The sequence below is a fragment of the Coregonus clupeaformis genome, unplaced genomic scaffold, assembly GCF_020615455.1.
Source record: "Coregonus clupeaformis isolate EN_2021a unplaced genomic scaffold, ASM2061545v1 scaf1211, whole genome shotgun sequence".
Taxonomy (NCBI): domain Eukaryota; kingdom Metazoa; phylum Chordata; class Actinopteri; order Salmoniformes; family Salmonidae; genus Coregonus; species Coregonus clupeaformis.
Genome location: NW_025534665.1, coordinates 129,544 through 156,683, shown reverse-complemented (window position 1 = coordinate 156,683; position 27,140 = coordinate 129,544). Strand labels below are relative to the sequence as shown.

Here is a 27,140-nt window from a genome sequence, read left to right as displayed (position 1 = left end):
ATCACCACTAGGAGCCACTTCCGCCCACACGAAAGATGGCGGCTCCCTTGATGGTGAAATTGTCGGAATCTTTAGGTTCCCCAGAACCTGCGGTTCGACTGATTCTGTCCGTTTTAGTCGGTGAGTTCAATTTAGTCATCTCTGACCGCGTTCAGTAGACGCTCTGACATAACCATGTGTCAATGTAATATTGATTTACACCTTTAAAACAGTGTAGCTACACACTCCGCTAAGCCAGGTAACGTTAATGATGTCTCTTGCTCGGCTGCAGTGACCAGCTAGACTAACGTTAGCTAGCTAGCGTGTCGACCCGCTGGCAAGCCGAACGATAATACAGTAGCTAAATGCACTTAGCTAGCCTTGTTTTGACAAGCTGACATGACAGACGGGCTGCAAGGTTGAGCGGGCACAAGACTTCGCAGAACACATTCTTTCTTCTCTGCTCTGCTGACTGTCAGAAAAACATATTATTTCATGTTTTAGCTAACGTTAGCTAGTTAGCGATTATGGCAGACGAGGTTACTACAAGCGGTTGTAACATATAGTACGGACGGGTTTACTTTACATGGTCGGTGTATCCCAGGTAGCTGGGTGTCTTGTCATCTCTGAACTTTGCTCTGACACATGAACATTTTTTTCTTCTGAAGTCACATTCTGGGAGTGACTAACACATATTACATTATAACAGTTCAGTATATTGTCTTAAATCAATTGCTGTTGCTTTTACAGCTTCTGATACCCTGATATTGTTTATTCTTGCTGTAGCCTATACTTTTGGATCTCTTGCCTTTGGCCCATGTTGTATCACAGTAGGCCCCATGTTTACAATCTTGTAAATGTTTAGAATGTATATAAACTACAGTACTGCCATTACCAGTCATCATTGTGATTGTGACGCATTGAAGGTATCAGATTGCAAGTCCTCCCCACCTCTATACTTTATGGAAGTAAATTAAATGTGATTACCAGCTGTTCATTCTGGTGCCAATGTCTACCCTTGTGAATTACACACACCAGAAAACTGTGAGTGTGGGGGTGTGTGCACAGTGGTTATATAATGCACTAACCTAAACAATAAGCACCAAAAGCACATATGACAGCAAAACTACAGGCTCTTATTAATAAACTGCTGTCATTGGCAGCTGTTTACCCAATTTCTTCACAACCAAATAGCATGTGATTTCTGTGTAATGCTCAGATAATGACATTCCAGTGGAGTGACTTTTTCGTATTCAAACACACTGCTTTAGGCATAACAAGCTCTCACTTAATTTGTAGTGTCCAAGCAACCAAAACCATTCACAGAGAAACCTTTAACATTTTTGTAGAATGACTGTGAGAAGGTCAGTTCTGGTGACTTGTTAAAAGGACATTCTACTCCGATGTAAATGGAATAAATATAATTTGCCCCTCCAGAAATGAGGCCAAAACATATTGGTCCATATTATCATGATCTGGCTGGTGCGCTATTTAGCTAAAAGCATTAGGCTATCACCTGGCTGTAGCCCAACTGATGCAGCATGGTGGCTAGTAAATGGGCTGAAGAATGGGGTTGCCCATCTGCATTTACCCCATTGGGTTAAGAATTAGCTACATCGCAAACTCTAAACATCTTGTTGCTAGTTAGCATCATATTGATGACTTGAATGTCCCAAAAATACATTGTAATTGAACACTGTACAGTATTTTACTGTAAATTCCCCCCAAAAACTTTGGTTTAGCAGTAGTCCATTACAGTAAACTTTACAGCAATGTACTGTTAAACCAGTTTATTTCGAATTTACAGTTACATACAGGTTGCCTGTAAGTTACCGTAAAAGCAACAGGATATTTTTTAGTGTAGGCCAACCTGTTATACCTTGACCCATGTTACATTTGGCCCTTATCTCCTCAATGCCTTTATCTCCTAAGGCGCTAAACACACCTAAACCATTCTGCTCATACTCCAGTTTGAAAATGGTACAGTTCACACATTTTTAGGATTTGAGAAATAATCAATGTAGTAGTAATGGAAAGCTGGGATCCTCCTCTTTTTAACAGTGGCCATTAACCCCTTTCAAATGTATTTTGTGACTGTGCAATGGCTGGGCATATGCATACAATGCATGTTTTTCTCCCTGTGGTACACACAATTTGAAAGTGCCTCGAGAGGAATATTATTTTCTTGCATAGAATGTGACAAGCCAATTGAAAAGGTAAACTATTCTACTATGGGTTTGTCTGATTTTGGTGTTTGTTAGGCTAGTCATGTTGTTGGCTGAGGAAAAGTAAATGTGGACAACATCTTCAAAGTGCGTCTCGGCAGAAGTATTTTTCCATGTGCCAAATGTTTTGGGGTGTGTGGGCAACAATGTTATAGCAGTTGCTCAGCCTGTGCGAGCAGTCAGAAAAGTGTGTGCACAGATGTCTCGTTGACGACATGGGGCGGGAGACACGGGGTACAATACCAGTATTCCGATTTGATTTTCATTAGATCTTGTTGTAGTCAAAATTCATACAACCTAAGGTACACAACCTCAGCCCGGGCGGGCCCCAGACCAATTTAATCCGTGGGTGTGCACTGATAAACGTCTCTGTTTTATCTTGAGGTTGTATCACTGAACTGCAAGGTCATCATTTTGCTGTCAGCACCAAGGGCTCTTGTCTAGAATGATTCACTTGTGTTGATTTACATGATAACTCTCTCTCCTCCTTTCTCTCTTTCTGTCGTTCCTTCAGGGTACCCCTGTGCCCTGCTGTACCGGCGATTCTTCTTCCACCAGCCACCCACTGTCATTCACCTATACCACGCCATCTCTGGACTGTCTCTGGCGGCTTTCAACTTTGGTGAGACGCAAAGGGACAGAGGGAGGGAGGGAGGGGAGGGAGGGAGGCAAAGAGAGAAGGAGAGAGAGGCAGAGAGAAAGGAGACGGGGAAGTGGTGTGGGGGAGGGAGAGAGGAAACTACTGAATTAATGGAGGAAGTTGGTAGGTATTTCAGCTCATGCCTATACATTTGTAATAAGTTAAAAGGATTGAGAAGTTTGCCATGACCAGGAGCCTATTTTTGAGCAGTGCTACATGAAATAGCTAAATGGTGTCATCAATGGCTTATAACAATATTGGAACATCACAACTTCAGGTGAAGGAGAGGTGAGAGAGCAGGTGGGTTGTTGACCCATGTAGAAAGCAAGTGGCTGGGGAATGAGGAGTGGGGGTGTTTGGGTAAAATGGCTCATTTATGAAAACAGTGTTTGCCTCACCATCACTTTGGTGCGGTGGGAGTAGGGTGTCAAAATTCCAGAAACTTTCAATACATTTTCCAGAAATCCTGGTTGGAGGATTCCGGATTTGCTGCTTATTCCTTCCTGATTCTGGCTACTCTCCAACCAGGATTTTGGGGTAAAACCAGGGAATTTATTGAAAGTTTTGCAACCCTATGTGGGAGCATCCCTCCTCCCTAGCTCTGTTGCCCCTCTGCCCCAAATAAATGTGCCCTCTATTTGTTCCAAAGGAAATATTTGGGTGTTTGTAGCCTTGATTATTGCTTCCCATGCCGTGCGAAGATAAACTCCCTAGTGTGTAACGCTGCATGAAGGGAACAGGCCTGAAACAGTATCTTACGGGTGGGATTTGTCTAGCTCAGGGATGTCAAACTCGTTTCGACCCGCAGGCTTTATTCAGTCTTAACCAAGGTCCGGAGGGCCGCACACAAAATTGGTTACATTTCCTCACTGTCAAAATTACCAAAATACAGTCCTCTATCCATCTTTTTTGGAATTTTTGATGCTCCCTGACTTTCTAGCTTTTGTTTCACTGATTGTTAGAAAGCTGGACAAAGTGACAAGACTATAATCATAGGTCCATTATAATTTCTACACAGTTTCGATTTGGTTGAGGTTATTTCCCCCGGGAAAAAAAGAAAAGTATTTTGCTCAAAACACCGGCGAGTCGGCTGTATGTTTGACACCCCTGGACAAACTCAAGGTCTATCATTCAGTTTGTATAGCTAGCCTAACCAGTAACCACCAAGTCATGATAATTGTGAAGAAGTAAAGAGAGTTTGACAGACTGAGGGAGGGAGACTAGAGAGAGATGGGTGGAGGTTTAGGTTGAGGTTTACATAGTAGAGGATTAATAACACAACCTTTCTTTCCCCTTGTTCTCTGCTGCACTTGGATTTTACAGCAGGTCTGTTGCACGTTTCTCTGTCTTTGTGGAATCTATCATTTTTCTTCACATGATAACCTGTGCTGACATGCTCATCTTCAATTTGCCAGAATGCACTCTTTCTTCCTCCGTTTCTCTCTCTCTGTCCCTTTCCCTTCCTCCCTCTGTCCCTCTATCATTCTATCTTTCTTTCTCTTTCAGGCACCCAGCTCTATCACTCTGCATTATGTGTCCTTGTCCAGTTCCTGATGATGAGGCTTATGGGAAGGACAATAACAACCGTCCTGGCCAGCTTTATGTTTCAAATGGTGAGATTTCTCTCTCAATCTTTCTCGCCCTTTATTTTTCTCCTTTTCTCTCAATCTCTTCCTGTGTTCTGTTGGGATGCAGGGTCAGGTGATGGAGGCAGCTTCTCTCGCTCTCTCTGCTGTTCATGTTTAAGATATTCACTTCCTCTGTCCTTTTTGTCTTTCACTGGAGTACTGAAGCACCGTAGAACACTGCCACTGTATGATGTAACGCTCTCTCTCTCTCTCTCCCTCCCTCCTCCTTTTTAAGTTAGATTGTGATAATTGTTTTGTATGTTTTGTTTTGATCAAGTCTGTCTTCTTCTCTCTCTTTCTGTCTTTCTTTCTCCCCTTCTGTCTCTGTAGGTATACCTGCTGTCAGGCTACTACTACACAGCTACAGAAGAATACGATATCAAATGGACCATGCCCCAATGTGTCCTTGCACTCAAACTTATTGGTATGTTCACCTCATCACTAACACCCTCTCGCCGCTGCTCTGTACCCCCCCCCCCCCCCCCTGTTCCCCTTCCCCTATTTATTTCAACTTGTGTTGTATTAGTTGTTCATTAGCATCGGAGATAACATGGATCATATTTTTCTTAGTATTCTAAAAATCCTACTAAAATCCATCATGGTTTTACATGGGGTGCAGCTGAGGAACATCTACAGTCCAAAGTATTCATTCCAATGATCATGGCAATCCTAGGAGCTTTCATAACATAGTGACTGATGCCAATTGCATTCTCTTTGATTTCAGGTTTGTCATTTGATTACTATGACGGTGGCCAGGAACCAGTGAGTTGATTGATCTCTCTCTATTGCCATTTGATTATTGGTCAATTCTGTGTTTTTTCTTCTCTCTGTTCTATTTGTTATTTTGCTCTGTCAGTGTACTTGTCTGTTTGCGCTTCAACCTCTTCCAAGTTCTCCTCCGCGTGTGTGTGTGTGTGTGTGTGAGTGAGTGCATGCTGGAGCGAGTGAGTCAGTTTGGATGCTTGAGTGAGAGACTTTGTCCACACACCAGTCAGAGATGAGTTGAGGTTGCGTGTGGGTGTGTTTGCATTGAGGAAGTTATCCGTTTTACAAACAGGCAAATGTCTAGTGGCCATCATTCATAACAATGTTACTCTGTACAGTTGCTGCTCCCCATTTCTGATAGTTTATGTAGTGTGCCTTCTAAATTTCACAACCTTTGACCACAGCCTATAGGGAATAGGGTGTGATTTGGGACGCACCCATAGTCTGTGGTTACTGTGGTCTCTGTATCTTGTTTTGTCTATTCAAAAAGGCCCACAAAAGGTGGGCACGCTGTCCTGTTGTATGTCTGCTACGATATCATCCCCATCTGTCTCTCGTGCCACAATGTCGTTTCTGTATTTCTTTCAGTTGACCCATTCTGTCGATACCCTATCTATCTGTGTCAGAGAATACCTTGGATTGTTGTTGTTGCTGACTATTGACTGTTGTTGGACTATAGTCTTCTGTAGTATTTCGGAAACATGCCACGGGTTTGCACTTGGAAACCCAGCAGTTTTATGCCCCCTAGTTAAATGCCGGTTAAGTAGTCCTTTTTGGTTAAATTGAGTTTGCGATCAAACCGCGGGTGGCTTTCGATAAGAATCCTGGGTAACTGGATATGCAGCAAGCTTATTCCTTCTCAGACGGTGACTGTGTGCACTGTTAAAAATGCTTCTACTCTCTTTCAATTTTCCTTTCTTTCCCCTTTCTCTGTTCTCCCTTTTCTCTTTTACCCAACTTTGCCCCTTTTACCCAAAATCCTCTTCCTACCACCCTCCCATCTTACCTCCCCCTTCTTTCTCCCTCTCCCCGGCTCCAACCACTATTCTCCCCTCCACCTCACTCTCCCCCTCTCTCCCCCTCCACCCCACCAGTCCAAGTTGAATGAGGAGCAGAAGAGGTCCGCCCTGGCCAATGTTCCCTCTCTGCTGGAGGTTATCGGCTTCTCCTACTTCTACGGCGGCTTTCTGGTGGGACCTCAGTTCACACTGCGCAGCTACCAGAGGCTAGTCAAAGGGGAGCTCACCGACTGCCCCGGACAGCCACCTAACAGGTAGAGAGGGAGGGGGAGGGGGGGAGACAGGGATAGAGGCAGAGAGAGGAAGGGGATGGATACATGGGTTTACTTAACAATCTCTTTCTTTCTCTCAGTGTTATACCCGCTATGAAGCGGTTCTCCCTCGGCCTCCTCTGCCTGGTGATCTACGCAATATTCAGTCCCCACTACCCAGACAGCTATTACCTAACAGATGAGTACGACGTAAGAAAGCCCTGCTTTTGCACCAGCATTCCTGACTCTTTTAACATCACTGATTAAGCCAAAGCCACATTTCCATACGTTGTTCTGTTTGACAAATGTAACCGTCAAATGCAAACGTGTCTCTTCAGGCTCAGCCGTTCTGGTATCGCTGTGTGTTCATCCTCCTCTGGGCCAAAGTCATCCTGTATAAATACGTCAGCTGCTGGGTCATAGCGGTGAGTAGTAGCACTATGTAGCAGCGCTTGGTATGTAAAACGTCTCATTTCCAGGCTGCACCCACTTCAGAATAACAACACCTTTTACAGACACAACTGTCTCCACATGCCTGTCATTCACACACACAGATTAGTTCCACTGGGGACACACCTACGTCAGATCAGGTGAGAAGAAACTGGTCTCGGTGCCCAGTATGTCAGCGTTGGCCTATATTTAGGTTTTTTCAGGAAGAAGTTATTTAAGTGTTTGTAAAAGGAATGTCTGTGTTTTGTGACTCAGGAGGGCGTGTGTATACTCTCTGGGCTCGGCTATAATGGGCTGGGTCAGAACGGCGAGCACCAATGGGACGCCTGCGCAAATATGAAGGTGTGGACGTTTGAGACCACACCCCTTTTCACAGGCACCATCGCCTCCTTCAACATAAACACCAACGCCTGGGTGGCCAGGTTAGTGCCTGACTAAAACTCAAACTATTTATGGCCAGGTTAGTGCTTTCTGGGATCCTTGGGGCATCCCTACCTTTACCTTAACCATTTTAAAATTCCACCTTAATTTGGGTAAGGGCGTCCCAGGGATCTTGGATAGCAAAGACCTTAGCGCCTGATTTAAAACTATGCATGGCCAGGTTAGTGCCTGACTAAAATTAAACAATGTACGGCCAGGTTAGTGCCTGACGAAAACTAAAGTGCTGAAGATCTCTTGCAAAATAGATTTGATCTAAGCTGTATAAATAAAGGTTTAATTGCAAAAAATTATACTGGTATAACTAACAATATTTGGTGGTTTGTAACACTCCTCCAGACACGTGTTTAAGCGGTTGAAGTTCCTGGGCAATAAGCTCCTGTCTCAGGTGACCGCGCTTGCATTCCTGGCCATCTGGCATGGCACGCACTCTGGATACCTCCTCTGCTTCTCCATGGAGTTCATCATCGTCAATGTGGAGAGACAGGTACGAGTAAATAATAGAATTATAATAAAGCACTACTTGAATACTGAACTTTCTGCTTTTACTTCCTGCTTTACTCCTATGGGTACACTCAATATGGCTGCTTGTCCACCTATCACAGAACAGTGACTTGATTGGGGAATGGCTGTTCCGGTAATTATATTTCTATGGAAACAAGCCCCAGAGACAGAGCGAGAATCCTGAGGAGACAGCAAAATGCCTCCTCACTGATTTTGGATGCTCTCAAAGTTGTACGCGGCAATGTCTTGACCGCGGTGGGAATGTACCGTATTTATTTTTTATTTAACCTTTATTTAAGCAGGTAAGGTTAAGAAACCTCTTTTGCGAGGGTGACCTGACCCTCATTGGTCAAAACATAGTTGCGTCAATCATTGGGAGCATATAAACAGTGTGCATGGCTTTTCATCTTTCTCTTTGTGATGTTTTTCATACCCTGGACCTGTGAATTGTAAACCTACTCAAAAGGAGACAACCTCTCAGTGCTAATCTATCCTCAAGCGGGTCTACAACAAAGGGTCAAGGTCCCTATTGAAGGATTCTCAATGTCTCTGCCCTGTATGCGTTCCTGGATTACAGTGTGTCCATAACTATATCTCTATACTGTATGTGTATCCCTATTTGTCTCTCAGGCCCAAGCGCTGGTGAGGGACAGTCCCCTGCTGACCCGCCTGGCCAACAGCCCCCTCTACCCCCTTCATCTACCTGGTCCAGCAGTTCATCCACTGGCTCTTTATGGGCTATCCTTTGGTGCCCTTCTGCCTCTTCACCTATGACAAGTGGCTCAGGGTAATAAACAGCTTAGAACACATAATAAGCCTTCGGAATGTTGTCGTAAGCGTATCACAACACGTTATAAACACTCAGCCTCTTCATTTACTTTACTTGAAGTGGCGAAAGGTAGCTGGCAGTTCGTAATGCCACAAACATGTTAGAACTCAGCTCATAGATTATTGTGTGATAAGTGCAGTTGTCTGGCATATGTTTAAACTCTTGACTTGGGTTGGGGGAATGGATGTCTGGATGAGGATTTTAATTTGCTGGGTTTGTCGTCTTTCTGTTTTCCAGGTGTATTCATCCATTTATTTCTGCGGCCACATATTCTTCTTCACATTGTATCTAGGCATCCCATATCTCCGCAAGGTGCTGGTACCTAGAATAGAACGGAGCGAGAAAAAGGAGGACTAGAGCTACGTTAGGTAAATGCAAGCCTCTGTATAGTTCTCCCAGACTTTTCTGTGTTTACAGGAAGGCTGTGGCGATTATGGAATTTGGGATAATGATTAAAGAGATGGTTCACCCACATTACAAAATGACATTGGTTTCCTTACTCTGTCAGCTGTCTATGGATAAGGTATGACAGAAATCATGTTTTGGTTTTGTTTATCTGGCCGCTGTTTCAAATGCTAACGTTTTAGCATTTGTGGCACAAATTCAATGCAAGTCAACTTTATTAGCATCTTTTGCGCTTAATGTCCAAATCAACATAACGTTTTTAAAAAATAATGTAAGTTACTTATAGATTAAAAGCATTTGGAACAGTGGCCAGGTAAATAAAACCAAAGCATGGATTGCTGTCAGACCTTGTCCGTAGACTGCTTACAGGGTAAGGAAACCAATATGTCATTTTTTGTAATTTGGGTGAACTATGCCCTAAATAAATGTCATAATTGTCAGTTTTACTGAGAGAGAAAATTGAGCTTGTAATGTATCATAATGCGTCTTTGAAAATTAGTTACGACATACCTAATGTATACAACACCGCTTTGGTGACACCTACGTCTCAGAAATGTATGATTTTGACCACTTGGAACTTTAGGAAATGAAGCTTCCCCTTCCCAACAGTGCTGTACTGCCCGTAAAATGATTGCTGCCCTCGTTGAGAAATTACCAACTTTACCCTCTTCGTGTAAAAATGAAAAATGCTATTGGGTAAACTATATCTACTTGAAAATGAAGTTTAAAGACCTAAAAGAAATGTATTAAAACAATTATTATTCGTCATTGTCGATTTATACGATTATTGTCCCAGCCCTAGTTTAGACTTAAAATCCTGTAAACACATTCCCTATGTTTCAGTTATTCATTAGTCTCCATATTGGCAAATGGTAGTTTCCAGATAATTAGTTAAACTTAAAGGCATAGTTCACCCCAAAATTGACTTTTGCCTGATGTTTTCATACCTCCATAAATGGTATGAATTCAAAATATGCAGATCTCAAATGAATGGGAACGATTCCGATCCAAAACAAATGGTGCCAATTTTTCCCATTAGTTTGAGATTTAGGCTTACAAATTTCTCCTAATGCATATAGAGGGATCTTCACAACATCTTTATGGATAGACCGAAACAGAGGTAGAAATGTCGTCGTAGCTTACGTTACTTGTGGATATCTGATAATGGCATAATATTTATGATGAATTGGATTTCTATTGTGCTTTTCCACCAAACGCTCAAAGTGCTTTTTGTACTGGGGGAAGGTCACCTCAACTAATCTCTCTCGCCTCGCCTCCCTCTCCTCTCTCAGGTCTCTGGCTGAATCGCCACCCAGGATGTGACTGAAGGGAACTGTGACTTTTAACTAGGAGCAGATCAGAAAATATTTTACAGCCTTTAATATTATGTTCGTGTACACATTTTTCTTTCTATTTATTTTAATGTTTTGGACGGGACGCACGTTTTTTGGGACCAGGGAGATGAGGGTACAGGAAATAACCATTGTGCCACAATTGTGAGCCAATCTGGTGTTTTCTTGAATTTAGAAAACTTGAGAGACTGAAGTCTTTTATACACAGAATATTGCACTCGCCACTCATGGGCTCTGGGTCCGTAGGCGGCTCTGTTTTATGATCTCTCTTCCTGTTTCAACCCTCCCCTCAAGTCAAATACACTGAGTATACAAAACATCCTAATATTGAGTTGCCCCCCCCACACCTTTACCCTCAGAACAGACTCAATTTGTCGGACAATTGTGGACTCTACAAGGTGTCGAAAGCGTTCCACAGGGATGCTGGCCCATGTTGACTCCAACGCTTCCCACAGTTGTGTCAAGTTGGCTGGATGCTTGATACACACGGGAAACTGTTGAGCGTGAAAAACCCAGCAGCGTTGCAGTTCTTGACACAAACTGGTGTGTCAAGCAGTGACTACCACCATACCCCGTTCAAAGGCACTTCAATCTTTTGTCTTGCCCATTCACCCTCTGAATGGCACACATACACAATCCATGTCTCAAGGCTTAAAAATCATTCTTTATCCTGTCTCCTCCCCTTCATCTACACTGATTTGAAGTAGATTTAACAAGTGACATCAATAAGGGATCATAGCTTTCACCTGGATTCACCTGGTCAGTGTATGTCATGGAAAGTGTTCTTAATGTTTAGTATACTCAGTGTAGAAAGAACCTGCACAGACATGGCTATGGTTCAGGCACAACAGAAATGTATTTGGCACTTTCAGATTTAATGTAAACATGCATTTTGTTGAGAGAACAAAAAACCAAGGATTGCTGCTCTGACGGGAATTATATATTTAGTTTTCATTGATCCGTTGGCCAACACTCACAAGAAGCACTGTAAACACACTGCACACACTAACACGTGACTCAAAAATGGCCTTGTATTATCAACGAATGTTTTTACATTTATTCTGGTTTCAATTCAGATTTCGTTTCCGTTATTTTGTGATGAGACTGGATTTTATAGCTATTTTAGGAGGGTTTTACGGTAGACCATTTTGTAGCTTTGGATAAGATTCCATGAAGAGATTTCAATGCTCTCCTCTTCCCCATCCCTCTCTCCTCATTACCTTTTCCTCCCTCTTTGTCTGCTGTTCTCCATCCTCCTCTCACTCCATCTCCACCCCACACCCTTCCGACTGTCTCTGAACAAACTGGAAAACAAACTCGCAACTAAAACAACAGGTAACCAACACTTTTACATTGAGTGACATCACCATACCAATGTCAGCAGCATCACCAGTGGTCTCCAGAGAGATCTAGCACCTTCCTCTATCTTTCTTAGGACTTGGTAGAACTTCTCCCTAACCACTGACGCAAGGTCAGATCTAGTATGTTTGACCTGTCAGATAATCTGTTCCTAGATCTGTGTTAAGGGGCAACTTCTACCACTATCCTTTTCCAATGCAGACACACATTGGGAGAGCAGTGACTCACTGTAGCAACAACCCAGATTTTAATAATATTTATACTTGTGGTAATAATTAATTGATGTGAATTAATTGTTATTCCAGAGACTACTTTTTTTGCCTTATTGCTACCAAATGTACAAAGGAAAAGAGAAATGGAAAAAAATAATTTTAAATAAACTTTTTGTAATGTTCATTAAAATGCTGGATTTTAAAAACCAAGGAGGTTGTTTGTGTTTGTGTTTGTGTGTGTGTGTGTGTACACGCTGTCTGGTAGAAGGGGTGATATGACGTCATTTTGCAGTCAGGGCGGGGAAAGGTAGTGGCTGTTAAGAGAGCGTGCCCCCCAGCTGTCAGTCACTACATGTAGACAAAAATAGAAATTATGCTGTGCCGAAATGAGTAATATCATGCGTTGGCCCGGACATCCCTCATTGTGGATTCAATAAACAGAGAGAACAGTGCAATTTGGCAGGGAGCTAGAATTGGAGCTGAGAGAGAGCGAGGACGCAGTGTGGGCGGGTTAAGAAACACGGAGAGGGAGGGGACGAAAGCGTTATATTCCCATCGTTTTTCCCACTTCATACGACGCCTGCCGAAAACAAGGACATCGGTATTGAGATACTATCAGTTCGTATCACAGTCTTACATCAAACTGAGACGTGCACATTTGAGCATCTTCAAGAGATCTGTGTAAGAAATCCCGTTTCCTGAGCTTTTGATATTTTGCGTCGGAGGAGGATAGCGGAGCTGCAGAGGCGCGGATGCTACGAGGGTAGCGTTGGGTACCAAAACACCTCACACTCACCACGGTAATGTGAAGTCGACAGCGTCTTTCTTCTTTTTTTGGTTGTAACCAGCATCTATGTCTGCGACAATATTTTTTAAGGGTCCAAATATAGATCTGCAGGCCGTATGGTGCCAATTGATGCACCTATCCATCAATATGGGGTATAAAATCGATTAGTAATTGTCGCATTTACGCATGTCTGCATCACCTCTGTGTAGCCTTGAACAACCTGTGCTAACTATTAATTTTGAGCAGAATATATATTGTACGCCCCTCTACACAGTCTGGTTCAAGTTTTTAGTTTTGTTTTAATATAAAGGGCCTAGATAGGCATGGCATTGAATGGTAGAATATAGGTATCGTGATGCCAATAACGCCTCAATATCCCATGGAATCATTTTGAATACTATGTCAACCAACTGGCACGGACACCAAAGCCTAAACACACCCACACAGGCAATGAGTAGGTGTGTGCTTCGGCAGCATATTGGCCTGTATAGGCCATAACATCACTGTTACATTTACCATCTCAAAATGAATGCAGCATTACTAGACACTACTAGGCTACACTAATACATTCCAGCTTTTAATTATATGCATGCCAGTTTGTTTTGATTCAGTCTAATGCTCCATTCTATTCTACCATTTAATGTGCCAATCCACTTCACTCTACCACGACCAGGTGCCTGGGCCTCCATATGTAAAGCACCATAAAGGTTGCCTAATATTAGCCCAGTCACTGTCTTTTTACTGTGCTTTTGTTATTATGCATTATTTAACTGTATTCTGTATGTGAAAGTATAGCGCCGGAAGATTCCGTTGGATGTAGGCCTAATGTATTAGGATTTTTACTGATGTGTATTTGTCTGTCTGCCCTGTCCTGTCTAGTCTATGTTCTCTACACCTCAGTCTATCTTCCAGCGCTGATCGGTTTAATGCACACGCGTCAAACTCATTCTGCGGGGGCCGAGTGTCTGCAGGTTTTCACTCCTCCCTTGTACTTAATTGATGAATTAAGGTCACCGGTTAGTTAGGAACTCCCCTCACCTGGTTGTATACGTCTTAATTGGACACAAATTGAAAGGAGGAACCAAAAACCAGCATACCTGGCCCGCCGTGGAATGAGTTTGACAGCCCTGGTTTAATGCATGTACTGTATTCCTCTTCCTCTCTCTCCCTGTCCTCCCGTCCCTTCAACCTTTCCCTTCATCCCTCAGATGGACAGAATGAGTTTTCTCTCCTTCCTCCTCCTTTGCTTGACTTCGGTTGCTAATGGCAACAAAGGTCAGTTTCCTTTCCTTTTGACTGTTAATTGTGAGCGCTGCTGAAATAATGTTTTTTTCTATTGCCATGGGAGCACACATACCTGTAGTCTCGCTCATGGCCAGGGCCCTTTTGTCCCTGTCTCCTGAACTCTAGTAGAGGGAATTCAATCATATATCCACTCACTGTGCTCAAAGCCATGATATATTACATTATATATCTGTAATGTATGATTACATACACATCACCATTATAGAGTGTTGTCCTTCATTTAGCCAATATGTATGTTAATATGTATTTTGCTCAATTGTGATGATGTTGCTGTATGTGTATGTGATTCCGTGTGTAATCGATAGCATGATTTTCCAAGGAGGATCAATCTTCATCTCTTCATCTCATTTATCACCGTGGATAGCCATGACTCTTGATTTACCAACATTGTTCCAATGATTGTCATGCTGGAGACTTGAAGTGAAACTGAAATGGACAGAGTGGGGAGAGAACGTCAGAGAGGGCGAGGGAGGAGAGGAGGAAGGGAGTGACGCCGAAAGAGACAGAAGTGGAAAGGGTAGAAGGGGAGCAGCAGTGACGGGGGAGCAGAAGGAGGGAAGCGGGTCCAAGAGATACAGAGACAAAGCGTGTGTGACAGAGAAACAGACAGATAGTTGGGAAAGGTGGGGTGGGGAGAGGAAGAGGGAGAGATGGTGCGTTAAATCAAGAGACGGAGAGAAACAGAGTGAGAGCGATAAGGGCGTGTGAGAGAAGGGCAGGGAACGAGGGGATGTTGTGTGGAGAGATACAGTGACAGAGAGAGGATGAGTGCCAGAGACAGAGAGAGGGATGGAAAACGATGTCTCTCAATCTGTAATCCCGGCTGTAATCCACGGCCCTGATGTTCAGATTAATGCTATATTGCAGAGAGATGGAAAGAGGGAAGGAGGGATGGGAGGGGGGGGGACAGGCAGGGAGAGAGGGTTAGAAATGAATGACAAAAGGAGGGACAGAGCAGAAGCTTGAGGACAAGCAGTGTTCGTATCAGATTAACCATTGAGGATGGCAAATACTAGCCTGGGCATGACTCACCAGCCTGGTCACACGAACAAAGGGGTGTACTACAAAGCAAGATCAAGGAGTTAGCCAGCTAACTTGCCTGAATATTCTGAAAAAAACATTTTAGTTTTTAGAAAGCTAAGCTTGAAATGGGCATGGTCTAATTGACTCAACAACCAAACACACATCCCACTGGGTAAAAACTGGATGAATCAATGTTGTTTCCACGTCATTTCAACAAAAAAAATCAATGTGATGACGTTAAATCAATGTGGAAAACTGGTTGGATTAGGAAAAAAGTCCTAAATCCAATGACATGGTGAAATGTTTGGTTTATTACACGTTGAATTCACGTTAGTTGACAACTCAACCATATGTAAATCACAATTAGATGTTGAGCTGATGTCTGTGCCCAGTGGGATATCTACAGTTCAATCGGAAAGTATTCAGACCCCTTGACTTTTTTTTACATTTTGTTACGTTACGGCCTTATTCATTTTTTTATTATTATCCCTCATCAATCTACACACAATACCTCATAATGACAAAGCGAAAACAGGTTTTTAGACATTTTAGCAAATGTGTAAAAAATAAAAAACATATCTTATTTACATAAGTATTCAGACCCTTTGCTATGAGACTTGAAATTGAGCTCAGGTGCATCCTGTATCCATTGATCCTCCTTGAGATGTTTTTACAACTTGATTGGAGTCCACCTGTGATCAATTAAATTGATTGGACATGATTTTAAAAGGCACACCTGTCTACAGTGAGGGAAAAAAGTATTTGATCCCCTGCTGATTTTGTACGTTTGCCCACTGACAAAGAAATGATCAGTCTATAATTTTAATGGTAGGTTTATTTGAACAGTGAGAGACAGAATAACAACAAAAAAATCCAGAAAAACGCATGTCAAAAATGTTATAAAAATATTTGCATTTTAATGAGGGAAATAAGTATTTGACCCCTCTGCAAAATATGACTTTGTACTTGGTGGCAAATCCCTTGTTGGCAATCACAGAGGTCAGACGTTTCTTGTAGTTGGCCACCAGGTTTGCACACATCTCAGGAGGGATTTTGTCCCACTCCTCTTTGCAGATCTTCTCCAAGTCATTAAGGTTTCGAGGCTAACGTTTGGCAACTCGAACCTTAAGCTCCCTCCACAGATTTTCTATGGGATTAAGGTCTGGAGACTGGCTAGGCCACTCCAGGACCTTAATGTGCTTCTTCTTGAGCCACTCCTTTGTTGCCTTGGCCGTGTGTTTTGGGTCATTGTCATGCTGGAATACCCATCCACAATCCATTTCAATGCCCTGGCTGAGGGAAGGAGGTTCTCACCCAAGATTTGACGGTACATGGCCCCGTCCATCGTCCCTTTGATGCGGTGAAGTTGTCCTGTCCCTTAGCAGAAAAACACCCCCAAAGCATAATGTTTCCACCTCCATGTTTGACGGTGGGGATGGTGTTCTTGGGGTCATAGGCAGCATTCCTCCTCCACCAAACACGGCGAGTTGAGTTGATGACAAAGAGCTCAATTTTGGTCTCATCTGACCACAACACTTTCACCCAGTTCTCCTCTGAATCATTCCGATGTTCATTGGCAAACTTCAGACGGGCCTGTATATGTGCTTTCTTGAGCAGGGGGACCTTGCGGGCGCTGCAGGATTTCAGTCCTTCACGGCGTAGTGTGTTACCAACTGTTTTCTTGGTGACTATGGTCCCAGATGCCTTGAGATCATTGACAATATCCTCCTGTGTAGTTCTGGGCTGATTCCTCACCATTCTCATGATCATTGCAACTCCACAAGGTGAGATCTTGCATGGAGCCCCAGGCCGAGGGAGATTGACAGTTCTTTAGTTTTTCTTCCATTTGCGAATAATTGCACCATCTGTTGTCACCTTCTCACCAAGCTGCTTGGCGATGGTCTTGTAGCCCATTCCAGCCTTGTGTAGGTCTACAATCTTGTCCCTGACATCCTTGGAGAGCTCTTTGGTCTTGGCCATGGTGGAGAGTTTGGAATCTGATTGATTGATTGCTTCTGTGGACAGGTGTCTTTTATACAGGTAACAAGCTGAGATTAGGAGCACTCCCTTTAAGAGTGTGCTCCTAATCTCAGCTCGTTACCTGTATAAAAGACACCTGGGAGCCAGAAATCTTTCTGATTGAGAGGGGGTCAAATACTTATTTCCCTCATTAAAATGCAAATCAATTTATAACATTTTTACATACGTTTTTCTGGATTTTTGTTGTTGTTATTCTGTCTCTCACTGTTCAAATAAACCTACCATTAAAATTATAGACTGATCATTCCTTTGTCAGTGGGCAAACATACAAAATCAGCAGGGGATCAAATACTTTTTTCCCTCACTGTATATAAGGTCCCACAGTTGACAGTGCATGTCAGAGCAAAAAGCAAGCCATGAGGTCGAAGGAATTGTCCGTAGAGCTCCGAGACAGGATTGTGTCGAGGCACAGATCTGGGGAAGGGTACCAAAAAATGTCTGCAGCATTGAAGGTCCCCAAGAACACAGTGGCCTGCATCATTCTTAAATGGAAGACGTTTGGAACCACCAAGACTCTTCCTAGAGCTGGCCAAACTGAGCAATCGGGGGAGAAGGGACTTAGTCAGGAAGGTGACCAAGAACCCGATGTTCGCTCTGACAGAGCTCCAGAGTTCCTCTGTGGAGATGGGATAACCTTCCAGAAGGACAACCATCTCTGCAGCACTCCACCAATCAGGCCTTTATGGTAGAGTGGCCAGACGGAAGCAACTCCTCAGTAAAAGGCACATGACTGCCCGCTTGGAGTTTTCCAAAAGGCACCTAAAGGACTCTTAAGACCATGAGAAACAAGATTCTCTGGTCTGATGAAACCAATATTGAACTCTTTGGCCTAAATGCCAAGCGTCACATCTGGAGGAAATCTGGCACCATCCCAACGGTGAAGCATGCTGGTGGCAGCATCATGCTGTGGGGATGTTTTTCAGCGGCAGGGACTGGGAGACTAATCAGGATCAAGGGAAAGATGAACGGAGCAAAGTACAGAGAGATCAGGACCTCAGACTGGGGCGAAGGTTCACCTTCCAACAGGACAACGACCCTAAGCACACAGCCAAGACAACGCAGGAGTGGCTTCGGGACAAGTCTCTGAATGTCCTTGAGTGGCCCAGCCAGAGCCCAGACTTGAACCCGATCGAACATCTCTGAAGAGACCTGAAAATAGCTGTGCGGCGACGCTACCCATCCAACCTGACAGAGGTTGAGAGGATCTGCAGAGAAGAATGGGAGAAATGCCACAAATACAGGTGTGCCAAGCTTGTAGCGTCATACCCAAGAAGACTCAAGGCTGTAATCGCTGCCTATGGTGCTTCAACAAAGTACTGAGTAAACGGTCTGAATACATATGTAACTTATGTTTTTTCACAAAAATCTAAAAACCCGTTTTTGCTTTGTCATTATGGGGTATTGTGTGTAGGTTGATGAGGAGAAAAAATTATTTCATCCATTTTAGAATATGGCTGTAACGTAACAAAATGTGGCAAAAGTAAAGGGGTCTGAACACTTTCCAAATGCACTGTATGTTTAGCTTTCTTAACGAGCCAGAAAATCAACTGTTATTTCTGGTTGTTTATCAAAGTTAGCTGGCTAACTCATTGGTCCTGTTTTGTAGTATACCCCTCTGGGTAGGAGAACGCCACTTGTCTTTGAGATGATTAGTACTGAAGAACCATTACTTTCCACTCTGTAGTGCTCTCATCTCCCATTGATTCAGACCAGACTGGCATTTTAAATGTTATAATTTGGCATAGTGTTTTGATGTTGAAACGGCAGAGTGGTTGCTACACAACATGTCCTGTGGCTCTGTCATCACTGTCTGAGTCTAACGTCATCATCTCAGGGTCTAGTGAGGGAGACATGTCTAAAAGAAAAAAACCTCAGGCTTTTGTTTTGGTGTTTGATTGTTTGAGTGTAAAATCGTCACCGTTCCAGCTCGTTAGCTCTGCCTTTGATTGATATGGGTGAACATTCTGGAGAGAAATTAATAATGAATTTGCAATTAGAGAGTGGATTCACAGCAAACTTTCCCCGTTTAATTTGGACGAGTGAAGTGCGCCTGTGGCAGGCTGCTTGGGCTGTTCTGATTGATATGTGCAATATACCTCTCCCTGTGTGATAAGGTGAAATCGGCCTAGGTGTAATTATGTTGCCAACTGATGCAAGGTGTGGAGTGACACTTGACGTGTGTGTTAGGGGGCGGGGGTGGGGGTTGAGTGTGTTTGTGTGTGTGCGTTTCTGTGTTTCTGTGTGTGTCTTTATTCGTTTGTATGTGTATCTGCGGACACACACACACAAGTCCTCTCACATAAGGGGGTGTTACAAATAGCCATGTTTTTCCCCCTTCTAATTGCTCCATTTAACCCAAGCCTCCTTTTGTCTCCTGTGTTGCCGTTCAGCCAATAAACACAAGCCATGGATCGAGACGGAGTACCAGGGTATCGTCATGGAGAACGACAACACCGTTCTTCTCAACCCACCACTGTTCGCCCTGGATAAAGACGCTCCACTGCACTATGCAGGTACAGTACAGGCATGGTTAGAATGATGGGAGTGCAATGGGGGGCACTTGGCAGTCCTCCTATAACAAATCAGGACTCACCCATATAATAAGCATTATAAAATATTAGCATTGAAAGTATGGTAGCAATGTATTTTACGGTACTAATATTACCGGGTGTTTACTAGTTAACACAGAGTATAAACACAAAACATATTGCCATTTGGAACATTTGCTATTGATTACAATGGCCACGGTTAGTTCATTATCTTACTGGCATATTGAAAATCGAGTCCCACCCTGCCCCTACAGTGAGTAAGCATTTTGTAGAGGGGGAAATTGTTAGTAATTGAAAATGTTATGCCACCCTAAAATCAGAATGGACAGAGTAAAATAGTAATTACATATAATAACCTATGACGCACCATCATTTGTGCCTGAAAGTTCACATTGTTACCACACAATTGAGTAAATTCCAGGTAAATACCAGTGGTACAAGTACTGTAAAATAAAGCGCTACCTAAAGGATTTTGCTGGGCACTCCCAAAAGCATTACAAATATTAACATGGAAAATAATCATATCTGTCCAGTCCTCTATTTTTAGGGCAGCCCCAATAGTCAGTGTGTAATTCTATTCCTGGGTACTGCACTGGTCCTCCACAGCGAAGTGAAATTCAATTATTTGTATTCATTGGGAACATTTAGTGCCCTGTGCTCATAGAAATCATTATGGTACACATTTCCCAACTGGGACAATCAAGTGATTGATTGGATCATACAACATCACATGGGGTTCATTGAAATAGATAACTGAATTTGATTAGGTTTATTTTAGCCATTGAAGACTGTATTTGAGTAAATCCGTAAATGTAAATAATCAAAACGTAAGCCTACTGGGACCTTGAGATTCACAGAGAGCCACTAGAAGTTAAATTGGTACTAAAATGAGTTGGGCCCTCCCTTTCTTCCTCCTTCCCCTCTCTCTCTCCTCCAGGTGAGATCTGTGGCTTCCGGGTGCACAATGGGCCCTCAGGATCCAGTTCGGTCCAGTTTGAGGCGGTGGTTCTGGACCGCTCGACAGGGGAGGGCCTGATCCGTTCTAAAGAGCCCCTGGACTGTGAGAGCCAGCGGGAGCACAGCTTCACCATCCAGGCCTATGACTGTGGAGAGGGCCCCGATGGAGCCAACAGCAAGAAGTCCCACAAGTGAGATACACTACATTGCCCAGAAGGTCAAATAGGTTTAATGGATAGGGTTGTTGTCAGAGGTTATACTGGTTAGTGTAGTTTGGAAAATGATTAACCCTTGAGTATTTGTCAATGCTATGCTTGATCAATACATTACTATATTACAATGCAGTTATGTATGTATTGACCTCTCTTCCTCTTCTCTTCCATCTTTATCACGCTCTTTACTTTTCTCCTATTTCTCTCTCTCTCTATTTCTCTCTCTCTCTCTCTCTCTCTCTCTCTCTCTTTCTCTCGCTCTCTCTCTCGCTCTCTCTCTTTCTTTCTCACTCTTTCTCTCTCGCTCGCTCTCTCTCTCTCTTTCTCTCTCTCTCTCTCGCTCGCTCTCTCTCTCTCTCTCTCTCTCTCTCTCTCTCTCTCTCTCTCTCTCTCTCTTTCTCTTCTTTCTCTTTCTTTCTTTCTTTCTTTCTTTCTTTCTTTCTCTCTCTCTCTCTCTCTCTCTCTCTCTCTCTCTCTCTCTCTCTCTCTCTCTCTCTCTCTCTCTCTCTCTCTCTCTCTCTCTCTCTCTCTCTCTCTCTCTCTCAGAGCCACGGTGCATGTACGTGTGAACGACGTAAACGAGTTCTCCCCAGTGTTCGTGGAGCGTCGCTACGAGGCCTCCGTCCCAGAAGGCCGTCTGTTTGACCGCATCGTGCGCGTGGAGGCCCTCGATGCAGACTGCTCTCCGCAGTACAGCCAGATCTGCTTCTACGACATCATCACCCCCAATGTTCCCTTTGTCATCGATAACGATGGTGAGAACTACAGCTACCACAATAGAGCTGGGCTTTACAGTCGTTTTCCTCAAATAAATCTGGCTACTTTACCAGAGCCATATATTTAGAATATGTTTATCTAAATATATGGCTCTGGTCTTTACATTTTGGTTATTTGATTCATATACTATAAAAGTGAATGTAATGTGTGAGTTGACATCTTGTCACCAATGAAAACAACAGTTCGCATGGTGATGACTACCAATCTGTAAAATACTAGTTCATTTCCCTGTTCAATTTTGATTGTCTCCAGCTGGTCTTGTTGCTATGTGCGTTGCTAGAGAATGACCAGTCCCTTAAGTAGTCACTCACTCACTCACTCCTCCACCAGCCTAAGTAATTTCCAAATATCTTGCTCACCTACATTGCAGCTTTTATGCAATAGCATTCCTTTTGTACCACAATGAATAGATTTGAAGCATGTTTTGCTGTAAGAAACGCAGTTTGACTCCCGCCTTCACAGGTAGATAGTCCTAGCTTTTAGAAAACATACAGTATGTGTGTGTGGGTAGTAGTTGTGTAAGCAAAGCTACCGCATCAACATTGCTAGGGCAGGTTTCTTTGAACAGAGCCCAGAGGACAATAGGTTCAGGGGGTTAGGCCCTAGTGTAGTGTTTCTGTTGTTCTTGTAGGCACGCTTCCTCTGAGGAGAAGGCTTTGATTTCAGTTTGCAAGACTCCCATTGACGGGCTACTGGTGGGAGATCGATAGCAGGCATTTTGTAATATGACAACAGCAGAGGGAGAGGCAGATTGTCTCAGGAGTCAGGTTTTTACCATGACTTTGCACAATTGGCAGTGACTGGGGAGGAGGTTGTGGGGGATGAGAAGTTCCTTTTAATATATGGGTCAGGCTGCTGGGCCCAGATGAAGCACAGATACTTTTTGTTTCAGCCCGGGCGGTTTAAATGCCCTAGTATTGTCATTGTCTCTCTCTCGCTCTCTCTCTCTCTCTCTCTCCCACTCTACCTCTATATTTCTCTTTCATCTCTCCCTTTCGCACAGTCTTTCTTTCTCCCCTGTCTCTCATTGTCAGGGGCCTGTCGTGCAGGTTCCGTCAACCATATCTTTGTTACATTCTCTCTTTGTCTCTAGATATAAGAAGAAACCATCTTTATTCATACTTATCGTTCTCTCTTCTCTCTCCCTCCCTTGTCGTTGCCTTTTCCGTTTGAATATACTGCAGTGAACAATTTTGGAGTGTCTGCTGTGTGTGCGCGTAGGTGTGGGTGAGAGGGTGTATAAGAGCGCATACTTTTCATGCTGAGCTTATGAGTGAGTGAGTGAGTGAGTGAGTGAGTGAGTGACTGAGTTTGTATTGTACTTTACATAACTCTCTCTCCCGCTCTCCTTTCCTCTCCTCCCATCTCCTAGGTAACATTAAGAACACAGAGCCATTGGATTCGAAGCGCCAGCGCGTCCACACCTTCTGGGTGACCGCGTTCGACTGTGGCAAGAACCGCGCTCAGGCCGACGCCCAGGTCGTCGTCACGGTCAAACCGTCCTGCAAACCCGGCTGGATCAGTAATCAATCATCCTCATTATTCACGACTTCTTCATCTGTCTCCTCAGTGGTAGTGTGGAATGGACCTATTCCCTATGTAGTGTACTACTTTTGAACAGAGCCCTATGGGCCCTGGTCAAAAGTAGTGCACTACAGTTTATAGAGAATAGGGTGTAATTTGGGACACAGGCTGTATCTTTGTTGGAACTGCATTAGTGTCTGAAATGATACTGTAGCATATAGGTTGTATTTTGCAGACTTCAATTGAGAAAATGGTGATAAACAAAGATGATAATGCTACTTGATAACTTAATTGGTGGGAATGGTCAAAGAGACACAATTTACCTTTGCCTTTAGAGCATAATTATCATAACATGAATGACTCAACAACACAGAATTTTTGTACAGTGCATTCGGAAAGTATTCACACCCCTTAACTTTTTCCACATTTTGTTATGTTACACCCTTATTCTAAAATTGATTAAATGTTTTTTTCCCCTCTTCAATCTACACACAATACCCCATAATGACAAAGCAAAAACAGGTTTTTAGACATTTTTGCAAATGTATTACAAATAAAAAACGGAAATATCACATTTACATCAATATTTAGACCCTTTACTCAGTAATTGTTTAAGCACCTTTGGCAGCAATTACAGCCTTGAGTCTTCTTGGTAGTGGCGATTTTAGCATGTAAATCCTGGTGGGGCAAACTCCCCCAATTTTTTTTTTGATGCATGCCAGCAAAGCCACTACACAACACAACACTAAACAATACATTAATTGGACTATAACGGTGACAAACGGTGCCAACAAACTGTAGGGCCAACATAAAGCTGTCCCAACAGCAGAGCTTTCTTTTCAGCACCATGTAGTGAATCAACAAGGTTGAATCATGACGTCAGTGATCTTCAGGTCGGAGCTCTAGAAAGAGGCCTGAGTTCCCGACTTCGAATTCCGAGTTGGATGACCGTTCAAAACGTATTTTCCCAGTCGGAGCTAGTTTCTTTCCGAGTTCCCAGTTGCCTTGAACTCACTGAAGATTTCCCAGTTCCGAGTTTTCAGTGTTACAGGAGGGGGTCGCAGTTCCGGAGCGACCCACTAGGTGTCATCCTCCGACAACCTTAGGCACTTCCTCACTCACAGTCGGGACTAATCATCATCCTATTGGTGTCACCTGTGTATTTATGCCCTCACTTCCCTGTGTTCCCTTGCTCAGTTTTCACTGCTAGTTTCTACTAGTTTCTGTCCAGCAGTACTACTCAGTGTCTGATCGGAGACCTATGTACAGGTACTTGAGAAGTTTTCTCCCTGTTTCGTTATTTGTTTCAGTCTTAGGTAGTATTTCGTATTTTGGCTGTCAGCCGGTTTTTGGAGACTTATTTGCTCCACCTTTCTTTTATCGTGATAAGTCCGTTATTTAGTATTTTGGCTTCGGGACCACCAGTAAAGATCCTTGTTTCACCATCTTTGCCTACTGCCTACTGTATATCCTGCACCGCACCTAGGTCACACCTCACCCCAACCCTTACATTCCAGTTGTTTTGAATGTGGCATAAATCATGCTGGATTGACAGCATGGCCAATGTATTCAACCTTTTCTGGCCCATGGTGTTGCATGTGAATGTTTAACCTTTTAAGCTTGGAAAAGAGACCCTTAAACCCAGACTTGGACCACACACCCACTCCACTGAATAGCAGGCTTGTGATTGCTTTGCAACGCTTGCAGTTAGACACTGATTCCTTCCAAACCACTCATTGTTGAATTTGCGATTTCCAACTTGTTGTGTAATGTTTATATCCAATGGCCGATGAGCACCGATACGTTTTATCTATAATTTATCTTCATATGACAAGGATTGAAAAGGATTTGCCAGTAGATTGTCGACTTGATTCAGGATGATGACTGCTTGTCTAGCTTGCTAGCTAAGATTTTGAAAGGATGATGTTGACATGATCAGTCCAATCAAAGCTACGGAAGATATAACGTGATTTGACGTCATTTTATCTGTGGCCAATGACCTTGAGCCTTCTTGGATGGGCAATTATAATGTAAATCTATGGCAGCACCCAAGGGGCTTGAATTTTCGAGCTCTCCCCGTAGATTTTGCGGTGACGTAGTGTCCCCATGAATGACAGAACACTGAGCCAATCACAGCGCAACTAAAGAACATTACCAACACCTACGCTCTGTATTTTCCGCTGGCTACCCCACCACCACAGAAACCCACTCCTGCGTTGTCTTGGCTGTGTGCTTAGGGTCATTGTCCTGTTGGAAGGTGAACCTTCGCCCCAGTCTGAGGTCCTGAGCGCTCTGGAGCAGGTTTTCATCAAGGATCTCTCTGTACTTTGCTCCGTTCATCTTTCCCTCGATCCTGACTAGTCTCCCAGTCCCTGTCGCCGAAAAACATCCCCACAGCATGATGCTGCCACCACCATGCTTCATCGTAGGGATAGTGCCAGGTTTCCTCCAGACGTGACACTTGGCATTCAGGCCAAAGAGTTCAATCTTGGTTTCATCAGACCAGAGAATCTTGTTTCTCATGGTCTGAGAGTCCTTTAGGTGGCTTTTGCCAAACTCCAAGCAGCCTGTGCCTTTTACTGAGGAGTGGCTTCCGTCTGGCCACTCTACCATAAAGGCCTGATTGGTGGAGTGCTGCAGAGATGGTTGTCCTTCTGGAAGGTTCTCCCATCTCCACAGAGGAACTCTGGAGCTCTGTTAGAGTGACGATCGGGTTCTTGGTCACCTCCCTTACCAAGGCTCTTCTCCCCCGATTGCTCAGTTTAGCCGGGCGGCCAGCTCTAGGAAGAGTCTTGGTGGTTCCAAACTTCTTCCATTTAAGAATGATGGAGGCCACTGTGTTTTTGGGGACCTTCAATGCTGCAGAAATGTTTTGGTACCCTTCCCCAGATCTGTGCCTTGACACAATCCTGTCTCGGAGCTCTACGGACAATTCCTTCGACCTTATGGCTTGGTTTTTGCTCTGACATGCACTGTCAACTGTGGGACCTTATATAGACCGGTTTGTGCCTTTCCAAATCGTGTCCAATCAATTGAATTTACCACAGGTGGACTCCAATCAAGTTGTAGAAATATCTCAAGGATGATAAATGGAAACAGTATGCACCTGAGCTCAATTTCGAATCTCATAGCAAAGGGTCTGAATACTTTTATTTTTTGTTTATTTTATTTTATTATTTGCACACATTTTCTTAAACCTGTTTTTGCTTTGTCATTATGGGGTATTGTGTGTAGATTGATGAGGAACATTTGTAATTTAATTCATTTTTTAATAAGGCTGAAAATGTCAAGGGGTCTGAATACTTTCCGAATGCACTGTATTTAGATGTTTTATTTTCTCTGTTGGTTTTCAGGCTGGTCGAAGCGGGTAGAGTATACCCCCGGGTCAGGCAGCATTCCCCTGTTCCCCAGTTTGCACCTGGAGACCTGCGAAGAGACTGTGTGGAACATCCAGGCCACCGTAGAGCTGCAGACTGGCCATATTGGGAAGGGCTGTGACCGGGACAGCTACTCAGACCGATCAGTACGCAGACTCTGTGGTGAGTGCTGCTTGAGTCTGGGCTATTCATGATGGACTCAATCTTTGGGATAATGTGTGACTTAAAATCTTCACACAAATATCAATGCATTAATTATTTGAAGATTGGAATGGAGCATGCTCAAGTCACATAGGTTTTAGCCCTATTTGTCACATAAGCATAAAAAGACCTCGCATTTGTGGCATTTGTGCATAAATGTAATAAAGTAATAGTCTTGCATTTCGGGAAAGTACAGGCCCTGATATTTATTGAGCTCACAATATCAGCTTACATTTAATGAGTCCAAAGGTCATTCAATTGGGTGTTTAGAGATAGTAAGTAGAGTAATGCAGCAACTTTGGAGTGAGTCAAAAGGGGGGTTTGAACTCCCA

The 27,140-nt window shown here is 43.5% G+C and overlaps 2 protein-coding genes across 3 annotated transcripts in view; both read left to right on the top strand.

Annotated features, from left to right (window-relative positions):
- lpcat3 (lysophosphatidylcholine acyltransferase 3) lies at positions 1-10,851 on the top strand. Its single transcript, XM_041874539.2, is given in 14 exon segments — positions 1-120; positions 2,719-2,826; positions 4,351-4,457; positions 4,803-4,896; positions 5,197-5,234; positions 6,332-6,510; positions 6,609-6,717; positions 6,846-6,932; positions 7,213-7,379; positions 7,735-7,882; positions 8,530-8,585; positions 8,587-8,686; positions 8,966-9,096; positions 10,426-10,851. Coding segments are annotated over 13 exon segments (1,398 nt in total). The 5' UTR covers positions 1-35; the 3' UTR covers positions 9,086-9,096; positions 10,426-10,851.
- A 1,490-nt stretch (positions 10,852-12,341) lies between these two features.
- The window catches only part of clstn3 (calsyntenin 3), a 32,819-nt gene continuing 18,020 nt past the window's right edge, over positions 12,342-27,140 (top strand). Inside the window, exons 1-8 of one of the 2 annotated variants that reach the window (XM_045217739.1) lie at positions 12,342-12,856; positions 13,517-13,550; positions 14,052-14,118; positions 19,602-19,724; positions 20,698-20,908; positions 21,476-21,684; positions 23,079-23,228; positions 26,584-26,769. In XM_045217739.1, the coding sequence (XP_045073674.1) occupies positions 14,052-14,118; positions 19,602-19,724; positions 20,698-20,908; positions 21,476-21,684; positions 23,079-23,228; positions 26,584-26,769 (946 nt within the window). In that variant the 5' untranslated portion in view covers positions 12,342-12,856; positions 13,517-13,550. The remainder of the gene's footprint in view (positions 12,857-13,516; positions 13,551-14,051; positions 14,119-19,601; positions 19,725-20,697; positions 20,909-21,475; positions 21,685-23,078; positions 23,229-26,583; positions 26,770-27,140) is intronic. The other variant, XM_045217738.1, reaches the window with a different exon arrangement.